This window comes from Lissotriton vulgaris, chromosome 6, assembly GCF_964263255.1.
Source record: "Lissotriton vulgaris chromosome 6, aLisVul1.2, whole genome shotgun sequence".
NCBI lineage: Eukaryota > Metazoa > Chordata > Amphibia > Caudata > Salamandridae > Lissotriton > Lissotriton vulgaris.
Window position 1 is genome coordinate 220,220,216 of NC_141694.1, and position 19,391 is coordinate 220,239,606.

A 19,391-nucleotide genomic window follows, 5' to 3' on the forward strand; every position below is an offset into this window, starting at 1 on the left:
CGATTCAGAAAAGGGGGTGGTGATGGACAGAGTATCTGAATTAAACAGAACACTCATACCCAGTCAACAGATCAGGGCTTGATCCATCACCGTTTTTTAGCTCACTGCACCATCCCAGCTCAGAACCTGGCTACATGCAAATTAGTCTGTCCCTGGCCCAGTGCATCATGGGAACAGGGCAGACCAAACTACCAAGCCAATTCTTATACTGGGAAGGAAACAAGCTTCCGGGGACCGGTTTCTGGCATTACAGCCGTCTTCGGCCCGGCTTGCTTGAATCCTGATGGTGCAATGAGCAAGGGACTCACATCTGAGTATACCCGTCCACGCTTATGGTGGACAAAACGATTCAGAAAAGGGGGTGGTGATGGACAGAGTATCTGAATTAAACAGAACACTCATACCCAGTCAACAGATCTGGATTCCGAGCAAAACACAGCACTGAGACCGCCCTCATCGCAGCAACAGACGACATTCGAACTCTACTGGACAATGGAGACACAGTCGCCCTCATCCTCCTCGACCTCTCTGCAGCATTCGACACAGTCTGCCACAGCACCCTTCTACAACGCCTCAATAACATCGAAATCCAAGGAAAAGCACTTGAATGGATCACCTCGTTCCTCACCGGAAGAACCCAGAGAGTCCGCCTTCCTCCATTCAAGTCCGAGGCCTCTGAAGTCATCTGCGGCGTACCTCAAGGATCCTCACTCAGTCCCACCCTCTTCAACGTATACATGAGCCCCCTCGCGGCCATCGCCCGCCAACACAACCTCAACATCATCTCTTACGCGGATGACACTCAACTGATCCTTTCTCTCACCAAGGACCCCAGCACCGCCAAAACTAACCTACACGAAGGAATGAAAGAAGTCGCCGAATGGATGAAACAAAGCCGTCTGAAACTGAACTCAGACAAAACAGAAGTCCTCATCTTAGGTACATCCCCCTCTGCCTGGGACGACTCCTGGTGGCCGGAAGCCCTCGGAAAAGCACCCATCCCGACAGACCACGCACGGAACCTTGGCGTCATCCTGGATTCTTCACTCTCAATGAACAGACAAGTCAGCGCCGTGTCCTCTTCCTGCTTCAACATTCTTCGCATGCTCAGAAAAACATTTCGCTGGATCCCCTCCGAAACAAGGAAAACAGTCACCCACGCTCTGGTCACGGGCCGACTGGACTACGGAAACACCCTCTACGCAGGTACCACCGCTAAACTCCAGAAGAAACTCCAACGAATCCAAAACGCCTCAGCCAGGCTCATATTAGACATCCCACGCAACGAACACATCTCTGGTCACCTTAAAGACCTCCACTGGCTACCCGTCAATAAGAGGATCACTTTCCGACTGCTTACCCACGCACACAAATCACTCTACGACATCGGACCAGATTGCCTCAACTCTCGACTGTCCTTCTACACCTCCTCCCGCCAACTACGTTCTTCCAGCCAAGCCTTCGCCACTGTACCTCGCATCAACAAGACCACCATGGGAGGCAGATCCTTTTCATACCTGGCTGCTAAAACATGGAACTCACTCCCCGCTTACCTTCGCCTCACCCAGAACCACCTAGCGTTCAGAAAGCAGCTTAAAACGTGGATATTTGACAAATAATCCTCCCCCCCTTCCTAAGCGCCTTGAAACCCTCTGGGTATGTAGTGCGCTATACAAATTTTATGACTTGACTTGACTTGACTCCATCACCGTTTTTTAGCTCACTGCACCATCCCAGCTCAGAACCTGGCTACATGCAAATTAGTCTGTCCCTGGCCCAGTGCATCATGGGAACAGGGCAGGCCAAACTACCAAGCCAATTCTTATACTGGGAAGGAAACAAGCTTCCGGGGACCGGTTTCTGGCTCACTGCACCATCAGGATTCAAGCAAGCCGGGCCGAAGACGGCTGTAATGCCAGAAACCGGTCCCCGGAAGCTTGTTTCCTTTCCAGTAAAAGAATTTGCTTGGTAGTTTGGTCTGCCCTGTTCCCATGATGCACTGGGCCAGGGACAGACTAATTTGCATGTAGCCAGGTTCTGAGCTGGGATGGTGCAGTGAGCTAAAAAACGGTGATGGATCAAGCCCTGATCTGTTGACTGGGTAGGAGTGTTCTGCTTAATTCAGATACTCTGTCCATCACCACCCCCTTTTCTGAATCGTTTTGTCCACCATAAGCGTGGAAGGGTATGCTCAGACATGAGTCCCTTGCTCACTGCACCATCAGGATTCAAGCAAGCCGGGCCGAAGACGGCTGTAATGCCAGAAACCGGTCCCCGGAAGCTTGTTTCCTTTCCAGTAAAAGAATTGGCTTGGTAGTTTGGTCTGCCCTGTTCCCATGATGCACTGGGCCAGGGACAGACTAATTTGCATGTAGCCAGGTTCTGAGCTGGGATGGTGCAGTGAGCTAAAAAACAGTGATGGATCAAGCCCTGATCTGTTTACTGGGTAGGAGTGTTCTGCTTAATTCAGATACTCTGTCCATCACCACCCCCTTTTCTGAACTAGAATGCACAGGGGCAATCCAGCTGAGAGGTGGAGCATTGTGCGCCCAATCCTGTTTACCATTATTAAGATGGGCTAGCCAGTTCCTGCCAGTACCTATAACCCTGGCTGTTAAAGACTGCTTTAAATCTTGGTTCATTCATTCCACAACACTATTACCCTTAGGTCTGCATAGAGACGAAAACTTGACTTGGACCCCCAGCGAACTCATGGCATCCGTGTACGCCTTAGAGGCGAACGCTGGACCCTGATCCGATTGGAAGGGGCCACAGGCAAAAATCCCCAGACATTGAAGGACATAGTCTCGCGTATGTTTGTACAGTCCCTGCCACCAGAAACGTTGTTGTAACTGAGATACAGTAGCCGAAACGCCAGCATGCGCAGACGCAACACCCTCGTGGGCCGCTGTAATCATTGTGAACCTGCGGTCCGCGTTGGGAATCAATCTTTAACCAACGTCGAGTAGTTTCACATAAGGAACTTTTTCAGGACTTAAGTGATGAGAATACTTTGAAGGAAATCCAGTAGGACATTTATTTCCCTTCTCAGTAGCGGCAATTGCTGCCAAGATGTCGTCATCAATCTTACTTTTGGAACCTGTAACTGCTGCAACCAAATATGTTGAAACTGTTGTTTTTGCGGCCTCATCGGCCAAACTATTGCCAACAGCGTGAACTCCCACACGTCGATGACCAAGAGTATGAATTATATATAAATAAATCGTAAATCATGCGTTCTTATATAGCGCCTTTCACCGTAAGGTCTCAAGGCGCTTGCTTTGGGAACCCGTCCTGGCTTTTCCCTGCGAGATACCCCCTACTGGGCATCCCCAAGGTGAAAGCCAGGCATCCCATCGCGGTCGGGCCGTAGTGGAGATTAAGCAAGCTATTTCCCAGAGCTGCAGAGTGTGAACCCATGATTCGAGTAGGCACTGAGGCGAGAATTATCAAGTCCATGGGCATTTTGAGCTCAAGACCCTGCCACGTCGGGGATTGAACCCTGGTCTGACCTCTGCGTCCGGGTCTGCCTCCTCTAACCTGTGAGCCACACTTCTCCACATACACGAGTGGCAGCTGCTCTTTAAGTTCAGCCACTCGGACCCAGATCATTTTATGTTTTATTGTGCTACCCTTGGAATCACAAAAATCATTCTGAATCCAAAAGAACAGGTTTTCATTGTAAGACTGGACACAGTAGTAAGAGGCACTCACAATGAGAATAGTCACATCTGGGTCAGCGTACTACAATGCAAGCATCAGAGCACGGAGCTCTGCCAATTGGGCGGTACAGGCCCTAATGTCTGCGTATGTACGACATCGGACTTGAATTCATCATTCAGCATGGTACCAACCACAATGGCGCAAGCTGAAACATGTGTGCTTAGACCCATGCACAACTTGCGCTGAACCATCAGTGTAAATAATACAATGGAAATCCTCCAAAGGCCATATAGTCAACGGAGCAGGATGAACAAATTCATACTGCAAAAACTCTTGTGACTGCAAGGAGGCATCAAAAATGAATGTGACATCCGGAGATCTCAATGATGAAGCCCATTGTACCCACCGTGGGTGCAAAGCTTTAGAATTAGGTACACTGGCTTTCGTCACAGCCTCTAGTGCAGGATACGGGGTAACAACCAACATGAGATTTCCCTGCGACAGTGCACGTCCCTTCAGAATCGCCATTTGCACTGCTGTCAAAAAATTTTCCACAGTGGAAAACCGCATTTCAGCCGAAGTGTACAAGTGTGACTTGTAAGCGATAGGTACTGTGTCACCTTTGTTAAAAGTAAGGTATGTGAATCCCACCGCCGCAGGGATGATTCTTATAACCAGGTTGGTATGGTTATCTCGAATCAGTAAGAATTTAGGTTCTAGAAGATCAGCCTGCAAAGATTGCAAAATGGCTGAATGTTCAGGCAGCCAGCATGATTTGGTAAAAGTAGGTTGTATCAAAGCATACAATGGCTTGATATGCGTGCATATTCAGGAATATATGTACGCCCGAAATTCAAAAATCCCAGCAAGGACTGTAATTTTTTCACTGTTGTAGGAGCTCGCAGCTGTGCGCATTTCTCCGAGAAGTGAGGAGCCAATCCTCGACCTTCATTATTGAGCTCATAGCCCAGGAACAACACTGTGTACTCTGCAATGTGAGACTTTGCAAAGCTGAATTTGTAACCAAAATCTGCTAAATTACAAATAATGCGGTCAACGCGACACAGATGTGCCCATATTTCGTCATCTGTGAGATAGATGTCATCCACATATGAACACGCATCTGGGTCGACTCTCTCTAAAAGAGATACGATACATGCAGCAAACACTCCTGGACTATTCTTATAGCCCATGGCCAAGTGTTTAAATTGGTGTTGTTTGCCACCACTGGTAAAACTGGTCCACTGGGAACTTAGACCAGAAAAATTGTGGGCAAAAAAAACATTGAATATGTCAAGTGTGGTTTTAAACCGTTTCCGCACAAGACCATCCACTAAAGCAGAGCCTTGGGTATTCTGTACTGCGCAGGTATGGCAATGCGAGTTTAAATGCCGGTAATTCAATACCAAATGGTACGAACCATCAGGCTTGGATACAGTAAAAAGTGGGTTATTCACCGGAGACACACAATTTTCAATCACTCCCTGATATTCCAATTGCTCAAGGATCTCCGCAACAGAAGTTTATGCCTCACTCCGCATGGGATTTTGAGGTTGAGGCTGTGGCATAGACCGCAAGGGAATCTCGTGGTGGGGGAGAATTTATCCCAACCACAGTGAGTACGGTTCAAAGCTGGCGCAAGGGCCTTAGCCCACTCTACTGCAAAATTCAGCGCATGCTCCTTGGACACTGTGTGCGCGAAACTAGGGAGGATCACCTCCTCCCCTCTCGGAGCTGCGAGAACAAAAGGTTGGGGCCAGTCTGCCTCTGCTAACAAAATGTCATAGGTAGTTGTAAGATTTTCTCAAAATACCCCTTTTATGGTACGTTGTATGTCACCTTCAATTAAAAGGTCAATTTCAAAAAGCCTATCAGGGAGAGCTACTCTAGTATCAGCTGTCTCTACAACAACAAATTGGTCAGTCTCCACCATCAGTAGTGGACGCAGGGCTTCTCGTACTATGGTAATCTCCACTGCGCTATCCAACAACGTCACCGCCCAATTCTGTTTCCGAAGCTGCGTTCTCACCATCTGTGGCATATCTCGCTGTTAAAGCAGCAACTTTCTTTTTTGAAACTGAGGTCTCTTCTGGCAAGAATCGTCCTGCTTGCCTTTTCCGACTTTCGGGCGGGGCTGGTCGCGACTCTGCTGGCCACCCCAACTTCTGCTGCTGCCTCCACCACCGGAGGAAGAGGCCGATGTGTCCTGTAAAGAACGAGGAGAGCGTTGATCAGGAACCTGAAATCTATCAGGTGACTTAATCGTAGTGCGGTCGCTCAAATCATAAACGCGCTTAGTGGACACAGGCACTGGTGATGGGGGACAGGATTCCTGTTTCTGTTGCTGTTCCCCTGTTTCTTATTTCTGTTCCAATTTTGCTTCGGAGTTTTGGGTTCAACGTCCGTTTCAGACTTCGAACCCTGAGGTTGTTTCTTATTTTTAGCAGAAAAGGGCTTGACACCTAAACTATTGCGGCCAATGGTCTTATGAGCCGCCGTAATAATTCTTGGTAACTGTCTGGGTTTGTCGGCATTGGGTACATCGCGCAAGGCATTAGCCACCTGAAAGGTCACCGAATCTGCCTTTATATTTGAAAGGACAAGATCGGAAACTACATCAAATGAGTCTAATTCCCAACTCAATCGCAGCCTCCGGTCCGCGCTCCTCTTGAACACATTTAATGACCGTCAAAAGGACAGATTTTGACGGAGTGCCGAAGCACATTGTGTACACTGCTGCAAAGAATCTACCCCATGACTCGCAGTCACCAGCTTCTGGTACCAAGTCCTTGGGTAAACTAACTGTAAGAATCCTGTGTTTTTCTATGGGAGTGGAATTAGGAAAAACTGCCTCCAGCTGGTCAAACTTCTCGGCAAGCCAAAAAGGCATTTCATCCTTATCCTGTTGATGCTTGCCCATAACCGTATTAACCATCACGGGACTAAGCTTCATTCCGCTCAGTCCAGCTGGAAGAGCCGCAATACCAGGGGCCCCGCCCTGGAAATTGCGGGTGATATATTGAACTAGGGCCCGGATAACACTGATTGCAGAGTTATACAGGGGCCGTAATTCAGCAACGGGGACTACCCCCGCACGAGGATGCTGGGTGAATCCAGCCAAAACCGGCCAAGAAGTGCCTGGAATGGACAAAGCACCCAATCTAATCGCCGTTACACTGGGGAACGGCGCCATCAAACCACACACGGTGCTGTCATGCAGAAATTGGAATCTCCTGTGTCCTATAAGGAACATATTCCACGAGCACGGCTGTGTGAGTGTAAGTGTGAAACGCCTGCGTAGCCACATCCACTGGAGGAAACGTCACCCATGAGTAGAAAATCTCAAACGGGTAAGCAACCTCCGCACTCACCACCAAAATAACTGCCATGCCCTCCAAACCAATGTTATAAGCCTGCAAATGATTGCAGACCGCAATGCGACTATGCTGCGGTATGTCAACATTAGCCATAGTGACACAGAGAAGAAGAGGTACAATGTAAAACAATGTAGCACAGCTGGGTAGTAATTCAAAAAGAAACAGTTTTGATAGATTCAAGCTTTAGAAGACCTATGTAAATATAGGTAGGTTTAACCAACACCACTGTTAACTGGAAACAATAGTGAAGGGGCTAAGGACTGATAGAAGTACTACTCAAGCGTCATGAAATAAGACCACCATCGTTAGGGCGCCATGTTGCAGGGATTCTGCTCCTATAGAGAACTGTGCATAGAGACTTGGGACCTCAGTGAATTAAGGTGTGCCAAAACTCACCTTAGTACCCAAAACCCCCTACCAGACTATCATCAGTGTCTCACTGGCTCTTCCAAAATAGCAATGATTAGACAACCAGAACATGCGACTTAGGTTACCTCAGGCAATGTGGAAAACATGAACACTCATTCGTTATACTCTCATACCAGTCCAAAACAGGTAGTAAAAGAAGACAAGTGCAAGTTTGAAATATTTATTTCTAACACTGTGTTCTCATGTGCAGCATCTTAGCTAATACAAGCAGACATATTATCAGGAACAAGATTGTCAGCATAGTTACTATTCCATAAAACACAAAGGGAGAAAGCCATGTTATAATGCTAAATGGAAATAGGTTTAAAATATACCTATATTTCACCCTCCCTTGCTAGTAGGTTATTTTATATCTACAGAAGGTCTCTTGGGATTACAAAGGCAGCCCCATACCTCTGGTATTAACAGAAATGGATCACATCAGATTCTGCACCAGCTCTCAGCATACGAATGTTGTTCAAGTGTGTGTAATCATGCCTACGCAGTGCATTATTAAAACGCATCTCAGAGGTGGCCACAGCTGCATATGTGTTATGTCTAGAATGTGTACTGATCAGTCCGTCCAAACAACCAATGTGTTGAAATAACCTTGAAGGCCTCAGCACTCACTGTTCAGACTAAGCTTACCAAGCAAGGCTGCTAATATAGAAAAACATGTTATTCTCGTGTGAAGCAAAACACTCTGCCAACTCTAAACATTTAATAAAGTGTGTGCCGTGTGCAAAAGGCAGCAGAAAGGAAAAATGGCTTTTAAACTTCTAATAAGCTCATGTCAACTTAACACTTTGTGAATGCTAGGCTTAGCCCCCAGACAGTCTGTAATCTTGAACATGACCACTCTTATTCCCAAGGATTTTGTGGAAACAGATCTAACCGTTTCGTTTGCCACTTTTGCTTGCCAAAGCAGGGCTCAAAAAATCAAAAAAATGTTACTAGGTAACTTAAAAAGAATCTACTCAACCTAACTGTAATGCACTTGACCTCTCTGAGCAATTGTGACAGTTAACAAGGTTTAAAGGCATTTATAGCCCATTCACTTTGTGAGCAAGAAAGATGCCTTTAAATCTTGCTATCTTGTCAGTTTGTCTTCCTAATCTCCAGAAAGGGTGAGTAGTACCTGAAAATAGCTCACCCTAATTAAATCCGGTTCGCAAATGCGAGCAGGCGAGTAGATTTTTCGAGCCCTGCCAATGTTCTACAAAAAGAAGAGACAATAATACATTTTCAAATGTTTATTGAAAAGATCTAATCCTTGTTAGTAAAACATGAACTGTGATTATTAGACAGACGAGACACATTGCTATAAGTATTATTAGAAGTGTGAAAAACACAAACAATTCAACCATGGTAATTTTACCTAATATTACTCCTATCAGTAATACCCCTACACTAGCGAGCGCATGGTTGTAGTACCCTTCTGCCAGACCCTGTTGGAATGATCTAACTCCATACCTTGGTATAATGTCTCAGGAAGCCATCCTCAGTGCTCTAACAAATGCATTCTATCTGAGTATGCAAGCCTACATACATCTGCCTGCGCAGCTATCTCCTTTCTTAGAATGAATGTCGGGACATGCGGAGCTGATTGTATTTACAGCTCTCAGCAGCTTCCGTGATAACTCCTGTGTGAAGTGCCTTTCACCGAATGAACAACGGATGAAGTTTAAGTAATAAAATAAGGGCATTATTAGATTCTGCCAGAAATGCAAAAAGAATCTTTACTTAGGGCCTGATTACAATCTTAGCAGATGGGATACTCCATCACAAACATGATGTATATTCCATCTGCCGAATTACAAGTTCCATATTCTATAATGGAACTGTAATATGGCGGACAGGATATCCATCATGTTTGTAATGGAGTATCCCTGTTTGCCAAGATCGTAATCAGACCCTTAGTCTGGGTAAAAGAGTTGTCTACTACAAGCACAAAATATAGCAAGAGCATCACGTTCTAATATGTATCCCTGACACTAACCGTGCAGATTACATGACAACAATGTCTAACTATAATAAACACATGCATGGCATTTCGTCGTGTTAGTGAAAAACATGTTCAAATCACCATTTCAAAAAGATACTAAGTTAGAAGGGAAAGCTCAAATGGAGACAAAATGTAATTCCTTTAACACTGTGATCATGAGGTGACTGATAATATTGCCATCTTGTACTGTAAGCTTTACTGGGAAAGGTGTCCCTTTCCCATCGTGTGATTCCTTAGCTGCTATCCTACAACAGCTTCAGCAAGCTGCTTGCTAAGTGTGCCTATTTAACCTAGTTGGCAGACGGAAAACTGTCCTCAAATCAAAAATAAATCATTCACTGACTTCACTGCCACTTCAGAAAAATATGTTTCTTTTAATGATGTCAGCTTAATAGGGCAGGCAAGCTGCTTTGCAACTCTCAAAAAGACTGTTGAAGATGTATTTTCATAAACTTTTAGTACAAATTCTTCTCAGTGACATATTTTCTGGCATAACTGCAGGGCATTCATCAGATTCAGGGATTTCTTGTACCTCTTGGCTATGTTTATAAACCTAATGCGCCAAAGATTGCTGAGGAATATATTACAGAACTTGTTTGCTCATCAGGATTATATAATGTATAGTGCAAAATAAATTCTCTCCTTTTGTGCTGAATTGCAGTGAAAGACATACAACCACAGAAGTCAGAACCTCTGCTGATAATTTGACATAGGATTTGATCATTCACCTAGGAAATCCCCATTTATCAGACTCGAGTGAGGCTTGCATGAGTCCTACCTCAGCAGAAAGACTGGCTGGGGGATTTTATGGAACTGGTGCTGACCTCATTCGATTCTTGTCATGGAATATCTCTGGTATTGCTTCTGTGTTGCAAAATGCTGAATACTTGCAATTTAGAACAGCAAATGATATTGCTGCAAGAAATTATAATGTATTCCGAGATAGATATACCAAGCTGTTCCATTTACCCCAGTCCAAGCTAGGAAAGGGTTTGATTATTTGGGTATCTGTAGAATGTAATTGTGCTATTACCAAATATTCTACTGGTTGTGGTAATTTACAAGCTTTCTTTCTGACTTTTTCCAAGAGGGTTACCATTTTACAATGATAAATTCAATCTCTCAACTTGTTATAATGTACTAAGTCTCTCGAAACTAATGACTTAATTTACCAAATTCTTTTTTTTTTTAATAACGCTATTTTTTATCTACCTTGCTAGTGAGTTCAACCTCAATCTAGGAGCAATCCGTTTATATCCAGAGCTTGAGGCTGACCTCTCATTTGGGTTGCATTCATCAAATCAAATCTAAGCAGGGAGAAGCGTTGCTTGAAGCCCCAGATGCTAATACCTTGTGCAACGCCTCTGAAAGTTGTCCTCTTGATTTTGTCAGTGTTCCCACCCTTGACTCCTGGGGTTCCAAGAATTTAATTGATTATATTGTTGTCTCCTATAATGTACATGATTTTATTAGCCAGCATTTTGTTGACGTTAATCACTTTAGCGATCAAAACCCCTTAATCTTCAAATAGACTGATTTCTTCCCTCACGAGGACCCTGGTTTGATTTGTTTCTGACACAAGTTGGTCGATTTTACAAGTGGGAGAATGCTGGGTGGTATTAATTTTGTGAATCCTGCCCATTTGGAAAGTTGTGTCACAGAAAGTCAAGGAAAATGCATGATTTTAGGCAAAGTTAGAGGTTGGCAGGGCATTGTGGGTAAGAAAACATCATGAGATCACGCAAAGCACACCACCCTCAACTCTCCCGGGTGTCTATTTTTTAGAAATAATTGGGTTTGGTAGGTCACTCTGGGTGGACGCCAAGCCTAGCCCCAAATACCAAAGCTACCAAATCAGGAAATATTTTTGACAGTAAATGTTGATGTCTCTACAATACGTTTTGGGCCCTTTTCTGTCACAAGCACTAGGCACATCCACAAAAGAGAGGTACCTTTTTTTCGGGCGATTTAGGGAAACCCTGGATGGGAGGGAATTGGAAGCTATCCACAGATTCCAGAATTCTCCATCATAGAAATGTGAGGAAAAATGTGCGTTTTTGAACAACGTTCGAGGTTTGCATGGGATTCGGGGTAAAAAAACACCTGATGAGAGCCACACACGTCACTCCACTCTGGACTCTCCCATGTGTTTAATTTTCTAAAATGTGCAGGCTTGGTAGGTTCCTGGCTGATGGCAAATTTCGCAGCCATCAACATTTTACAAAAGGGTTGGTTTTTGGGGGGACAAACCTGCTCTGTTTATATTGCTTTTTTGGCCCTTTCCTGTTGTGAACACTAGGCCCACTCACACAAGTGAGGCACTATTTTTATTGGTAGACCTGGGGGTACGTTGGGTGGTAGGATATTTGTGGCTTAATCAATCTCAGCAATGTGAGGAAAATGTGCTTTTCATACACAGTTTAAAGTTTTGCAAGAGCATCTGGGTAAAGAAAAACCTTTTCGAACCAAACAATTCACACCATCCTGTAAACCCCCGGGTGTCTAGTTTTTAGAAATGTCTGGGTATGGTAGGTTTACCTGAGTGGCAGCTGAACCAGGGCCCAAAGTCTGCAGCTACCCAAGTTGTAAAGAAAGTAAGCAATCATGCAGGGTAAAATATGTCATCAGGCCGTGTTTTTGTGTGTATTGTGTCGCTGACGCTGCCACACAAGTGAGGACCATTATTATCAGGAGATGTGGGGAACACAGAATATTAGAACTCATGTTACCACTAATTGAATTTCTCAGAATTTTTGTCTTTCAAATGTAGGCCTGTGGCAAAAAAGAAGACATTTTTCAAAATACCCTTTGAATAATATGCTAGTATGGGTATCCATAAATTCAGAGATATACAAATAACTACTGCTCCTAAACTCAGTATCTGGTGTACATTTCTGAAATACATAAGTTTCCTTTATATTTTACCATATGATTTGCTCTATACTTTGGTACACAATGAAAAGAAATTCTAAGGTGCAGCTCAGGTGTCTTCTCTGGGTAACTCAAGTTCTTGAAGAACCTACAAAACCTATAAATCCCCACGACCTTCCTGCGAAGAGTTTAGTGGATATATTAGTATATTGCTTTTGTATACAGACACAGATGAAAACGGTCTCACAAAGGTCTGTTTTTTTCTACTTATTTTCAATATTTGTTTTAGCAACAGATAGTTATTTGGGAAAGCCTTGAGTGATCTACACAAATGCTGAATTCAGAATTTTGTCTATTCTTCAGAAGTGTACAGTTTCCCAGGATCATCAATGGGTTTCACATCGGTTTCCACCACAAACTGGAAGTAGGTTGCAGCACAAAAATTAGGAAAAATGGACAACGTCTTAGAAAAATGCTAAAACTGTTGTAAAATAAAATATAATTTAATGCAGCTCTAATTGTTTCTGGAAGATGGTGATCAGCACAGCAAATGTTTAATTTACGCCAAATTTAGAAACAAAATAACCTTTTTTTCCATTTTCCCCCATAACAACCACACATTTAGCTGTATTTTGACTACTTTCTCAGTCCTCTACAAGGGAATCTACAGACCCTGGGTACACACAAACTCCCTGTGATGTTGGGAAAAAAGGTGACAAGTTTGGCAGGCATACCTTATGTGGAAAAAAGTTATGGAGGCGTAAGTGCGAAGTACCCTAAATAGAAGAAAAAAGCTCAGCACTGGAAAAAGCTGGTGTGGAAAATGCTTAGCAGTTAAGGGGTTAATGGAAAGTATGATTTAATACCCAGTCTTACTAAGACTTGCATCATGTCCCTAGGTCCTAGGGGACCTACTGTAAGAATTTTTCATTTTCAGGGTTAAAACAATTTAAATGTTTAATGCAGTTCGCTATTTAGGAATTATATTTCATGATTTTGGTTCATGGTCACATTTATTACAGTGAGATAGAATGCATATTTTCAGACTATAAATGTCATATTTAGATTTGCCTCCAAATGAAGTAAAAAAAACAATTAAATGTACGTTGGATTTCTTTAGTAGAAAATGTGTGCTTGAAGACCCTTTATGGTGCAGATATTTAGGGCTATGTTGAACTTTCGTTCCTACAGGTAGTGGAAACCAATTTTGCAAAAGTCTACTAGGTATCCCTAAGAGTCCGTCAAGTTAAGTCTGCCTTGAACAGATAGGCCTCATTTACTTAGAGGACAGGATAAAATTAACCCTCTTAATATTATGGCTCTCACTGTAAGCAAACTTACAACTATTTTAAATCCTCAAATTATTACAGATTTTATGACCCTGGACATGTTTTAAAAATTCCATGGTTTAAATATGTGAAACGGTGTTGTGTAGATTTTGGCAGGCCATACTTAAACTTTGGACCAAAAAATAGTATGCTCACCATTTTACAGAAATCAGAAACAAAATGGGAGTTTAATACATCTGCCTTTGAAAGTTATATACTAATAAAAATAGAAATTTTGGGCTAGGAACCTTATCTTAATTTAGCAATTTCAAATAATCGCATGCTGTTGTCTAGATTTAGATTGGGGTCTTCTTTTTACTATCTACGTTAGTTTAAAAAAGGTTTGTGTGACCCTGATAGTTTAACTTTATGTCCATGTGATAACCTTTCAAACCAAACCGTGATGTGTCTGTGTTTTTCTGTACTTTTAACAAATCAGATTGTTGAACATTTTTATAAATATTGGATGCTCCCTTGATAGGCTAAGCAGTTTTTTCTCAACAGCTGTCTGACACAAGAAGTTTCTTCCTTTGTAATATTTTGATAAATGAAATTCAGTCTTTTTACTGCTACCTTTGTCATTTTTGCACATCCTTTTATGTATTCAGGTATTTGTTACATGTTTTATATTGAGTTGTTTATTTGTATGTTTATTGTTTTTGTGGATTATTTCCAAAAGAATCATTTTTTTACTTGAATAGAATCCTATTTGAGTATCAGAACAATGCACACAGGAGAACTACCTCTAAACCTGTCCACACAATTTCCATCAAGACCTCATCTCAGTTTAGAATACCTTTGTCGGTACAACTTTAGGGCGCACACTGTCGGGGTGCATCGAGGGGGGGACAGACCGGGAGCACCTTTGGCCTGGTTTTTTTGCCAAGACTCCGACACTCGGCCCATCACAGAGATAGTCACAGTCTCTGGTGTTCTGTTTGACCCCCAAACTGAAATTCTATGTGCCTTTTAACAACCATTATGCTGAAGCATACAGGGATCCGGAGCATGATTGCTCAGAACCAATAGGTTGGTTCCTCGCTGCTATTTCCCTGCCCTGGATTACTCTGCACGAGAGGACCTCCTCTCCAGCTGGTGTGAAAAAGACTATTTCGGCCTTGGCCTGCAATAAAGCCCCAGGCCTAGATGCTTGCCACTAGAATATTACAGTACCATTTGCGACTTTGCAAATCTCTTTTGGTTTTGTTTCTAAAGCCAGATAGGGACCCAACCTTGCTTGCCTCCTATAGACCAATTGCCCTTTTGTTGGCAGATTACAAAATTCTTGGTAAGATCTTGGCAATCCGATATGCCTAAATCCTCCCGGCACTCGGTCATCCAGACCAGTGCAGGTTTATCCGAACATTTGCAGTCTTTTCCACGTCCAGGATTGGGAGAGGGGGCTTTTCTCTCATGCCGCTGGTCTGGTCCTGGACCTGGGGAAGGCATTTGATACCTTATCCTGGCCCTATCTTTTTGCGGTGCTTCAGCACATGGGAATGGGACTCATGCTCTTGGCCTATACCAAGCTACTGTACTCGAATCCTACCTCTCGGGTCCATCTGGGCCTTAATATATCTGCTCCCTTCCCTGTGTCTCGGGCACCTGTTGGAGATGTCCACTCTCCCCCCTACTCTTTACTCTGGCAATGGAGCCCCTGGTTGTTCGTCTCTGTAGAAGGAAAAACATTGGGGCATCCCTCTGGCGATACCCACAGTGTCCCTATATGCGGATGACTTGCTACTTTACTTACAAGACGTCTCAATGGACCTGGAGTCCCTCTGGGTCTGGCTTGCAGACTTCACAGCCGGGATGAGGGTGAACTGGGTGAAATCCTCTGTTTATCCTCTTATCACGGACCTTCCTCGAAGGAGGTGCATATCGTTGGTACCTGTGTCGCCTGGTGCGCACAGGCACCTCGATATCTGGATGTCTGACTTTGCCAGTCCCTGTGATCTTTACAAGGGCTATCACCACAGAGTACTGGCAGGCATGCGGTCACAGGTTGGATTTTGGAGGATCCTCCCCCTGGCCCCCATAAGGAAAATCACTCTGGCGAAGACTTTCCTTTTGACTCGCCTCCTCTATCATCTCACGAAACATTTGGTCATACCCGCCCCTTTTTTCAAGAACTGGATACCCTGCTCTGCTCCTTTATCTGGGGAGGTGCTCGTTGCTGAGTCGCCCCAGCTAAGCTGCACTGCCAGTGGACCGGGGAGGCCTGGGGACCCGTTATTTGAAGCATATTTCCTTGCAGCACAGCTCCAGCAGCTATTGGCCTGGACAGCGGGGCGATATCTGGGGAAGGCCTGGTCTGATGCTGGGCCCTTATTGCTACTGGCAATCCGACACCTGCTATGGTGGGGACCCAGCCTACATCGACCCATTCCATACAGGTAGCCGTGGCAAGGTACTGTATGCTCCCGGTCCATCGCCTGTCCCAAGGGACCCCTCTCTACACCCTACTGTTGCCGCTGGTGGGCCTCCCCCAGGGCTAGGGCTACTACACTGCCCGGGCACTGCAGGCCTGGATGGACCTCCCGTTTCTCGAAGTGGAGTTTTTTTTTTTTCTGAAGGCCAACTTCTCCCTTTCGACCAACTGGTAGAAGAAAGCAGGCTCGCCCAAGGGCAGTTCCTTCTCCACCCGCAAATTGTATTGCTGTTGTCTTAGGGTTCTTTCTGGGGGTGTGCCCGCGACTCACCCAGTGCTCCACACAGTACTGTCCATGGGCCCCGGCCATCACCTAATCACATGGATATACAAGGCCACCTGGGAACAGACACCTGCTCCACTTGCCCAACTGAGACACAAATGGGAGGAGGAGTTTGAAGCCAATACAGGATAAAGTCTGGGAGCGTGCCCTGAAATTCCCAACGTAAATATCCCGGAACTCCCGTTTCAAAAACATATACTTTTTTTTTCCTAGACCGAGCCTACCTGACGCCGGCGCAACCTCAGCATGTATTTTTATGTGGGCAGTTGTTGCTTTTTGTTTGATTTGTATATACAGTACAGGGATAGTGATCTTTCCGATGTTTGATGATATACAGCATATCCCTCATGGTGGTGATCCTAGAGTACAAGTTTTTCTTGAACGTGGTCTGTCATGAGGTCTTTTTGCCCACTCTCTAGTTTTTTTCTGTCATTGGAAAGAGAGCTGTGTTTGTGAAATTTTTCTCCAGGTCTGCCTTTCTCTCATTTTTCTTGAGTGCCAATGATCTCAGCACTGCCTGAACACTTTTCAATTGCTACATTAAGACCCTAGCAGGGGAGAACATTCTGCACTATTAATACGCAGATGACGTCTAACTCAGGGGTATCTTGCAGCTGATACTGGTATACTACTTATGGAATTATGTAAGACTTGAAGGCCTTGGAGTTTCTTTCCCCAGGTTTAGTGTTTCTTTACTAGACAATCTTGGATGTTTGTCTATGGCTATATAGTATCTTTTCCTTCCTGGTCCCTTCCACTAAAGTGCTATCACACTTTTACATCTGATACTCCAAACGTGTGTTGCGAGTCTGGATAAACCTGTACACCGATTCCACGCTCAAGAATTGTCCACACTCATGTTTCTCATTTTAATGATGCTTATGCCTTCCTATTTGGCATTCCCAACCCCTGTTTTTTGGCTCTTAAAATCGTCTTGTATAACTACTTTTGTTCACGTAGCTTTCAGAGTCTTTATTTTAAGCTATTCTTATCTACGTAACAGACTCAACAGAGATAGGGCTCCTCTCACTCTGCAAGAAGCATATCTTATCTCACATTAAATATTTCTTTAATAACAATAGAAGACATGTCCTGCTTTATTTCTGTGATCTTTAACTACTTACCAGAAGACATTTGGTTCCCTCCACTCTACTATTTAAGACTAGCCTGAGTCTCATCAAGCTTCCTCCCTTGGGTTAACCGTGAGCTCCATGTTACGCCACTGAGTACTGTAAAAACGAACAAAAAAAACTCACTTTATAAACGAGAAAGGAGTAGTAGTAACGCAGAAACCTGTACCAAGAGGGAAAGTAAAGTTTATTGCATGCGTTTACTCAGTATATTGTATCCCAGCTGAAGAAATTATCTCCCATTCAACAAATGGTAGAATGCATACCTGCTTTTTGATGGTTGTTCCTGTGCAAAAAATCTTTAAAACAGCTGCTTAGTGCTTTTGATTTTGCAAAATATTACCCTAACTCTGATGCATAAGTTAATACATTATTTGAAAGACAGCAGTACAAGTGTAGGACATTATTTTATCTGAGGGTCCTCATTCCAGATTGGATGGGGACTGCTGTGAGAATGCCAAAAACAAAATTAGCTCAGCAAATGGCATCTATCAAAATACCTTTTTGCCATTTACCATTCTTCAAGTAGCTTGGATTTTGTATCACAATATGCAGTTGCAGAGAAAATAGGTAAGTCGATGCCCTTTATTCCTCTCCATCATCTGCGTTGAACGCTGGGACATAAGCTTGTTCTTATAGGTTTGTTTTTTCAGCATTTCTACAGTCTTTATATTTGTTCTGGAAAGCATATATGTGTTCCATAGAGGTCATACCTACTTCGATTTCAGTTTCCTGAATATGATTTGTTTTCCTGCCACCTAGGATTTGACATTTGGAAACCTCACATGTTTGGATAAGCGGTGTTTGTGGCAGGGTTTTAGATATCCTCGACTGCATATTCAAGGCCTGGAAGTGAAATCATTCATAATATGGAGTGTTTGAGTCATTTGGACATCAATTGTGATACCCTCCCTAAAAACACACAAGGCCTTTTCTAGCTTTTCATGTGCGTTAGGCGAGAGCGATTGATAGCAGTCCTTTTTAGTTTTTTAGGAAGATGTTCTGTTTAGGCACATATTGAACTTAGAGAATAGGGTTTTGGGCAATGCTAATGGCTTGGACTTGAAAAATTGTGAGGTTCCTGTCACATCTTAGTTGGACGAAAGTTTTGTTTACTCCTACTATTGAATAGCATGACTTTTGTAATCATTGAATCGTCACAAATTACAATGAGTTACTGTCACCTTAGCAGATGTTTCATTTCGTCAGTGATTACAACTGACCCATTAAGACTTTGTTTTCTCTCTTATTTTACATGAGTAGCAGTAATTTTCTGTTGATTGGAAAGGTAAGGTTACCTGCTTCTCTTTATGGTCTGTTTATTTAGCAATTTTTTTGTTCCTTTGATTTATATAGGTTGATGAGAAAACGGTGGGTGAGCCAGGCTGGCTGTATGGAACCTTTCAAGGAAATGTTGGCTGGTTTCCATCAAACTATGTAGAAAAAGGAGCAGAAAGTGAAAACGTCTTATCTCCAAAGAAGGCCTTAGTTCCACCTACGATATCTTTGTCTGTTACCTCACTGCCTCTAAAGTAAGATAATTTCAATTGATTACTAAGTAAACATAAGGTATCATGAATGCACTAAATGAAATACATGTAATAAACACTGTGCTGCAGAATTTGTTTTGATGTTCCTATAGAGATTCTCCACAGAAGTTAAATGTACTTGTCATACTCCACAAGATTTAAAAAGATGGAGTTTTCTGTTAAAACATTTTGTAGTTTCTAATTATTTCTAATGCATAATACTTAGTAAATGTCTTAGCAGCTGGCCATTTTAGGCATATGAAGAGCCTAGAAGTAAAGTGGTGTAGCACTAGTCTTCTGTTAACATATACAGTGACTTGCTTCTGGACCACTACTTTCTTATTCAATTTCAACACTAGCTTGTTA

The 19,391-nt window shown here is 43.4% G+C and overlaps 1 protein-coding gene across 4 annotated transcripts in view; it reads left to right on the forward strand.

The window, feature by feature from the left end:
- The window catches only part of ITSN2 (intersectin 2), a 1,355,209-nt gene that overhangs the window by 840,695 nt on the left and 495,123 nt on the right, over positions 1-19,391 (forward strand). For all 4 annotated transcript variants that reach the window (XM_086926255.1, XM_086926257.1, XM_086926256.1 and 1 more), the window contains one exon: positions 18,853-19,028. In XM_086926255.1, the coding sequence (XP_086782381.1) occupies positions 18,853-19,028 (176 nt within the window). The remainder of the gene's footprint in view (positions 1-18,852; positions 19,029-19,391) is intronic.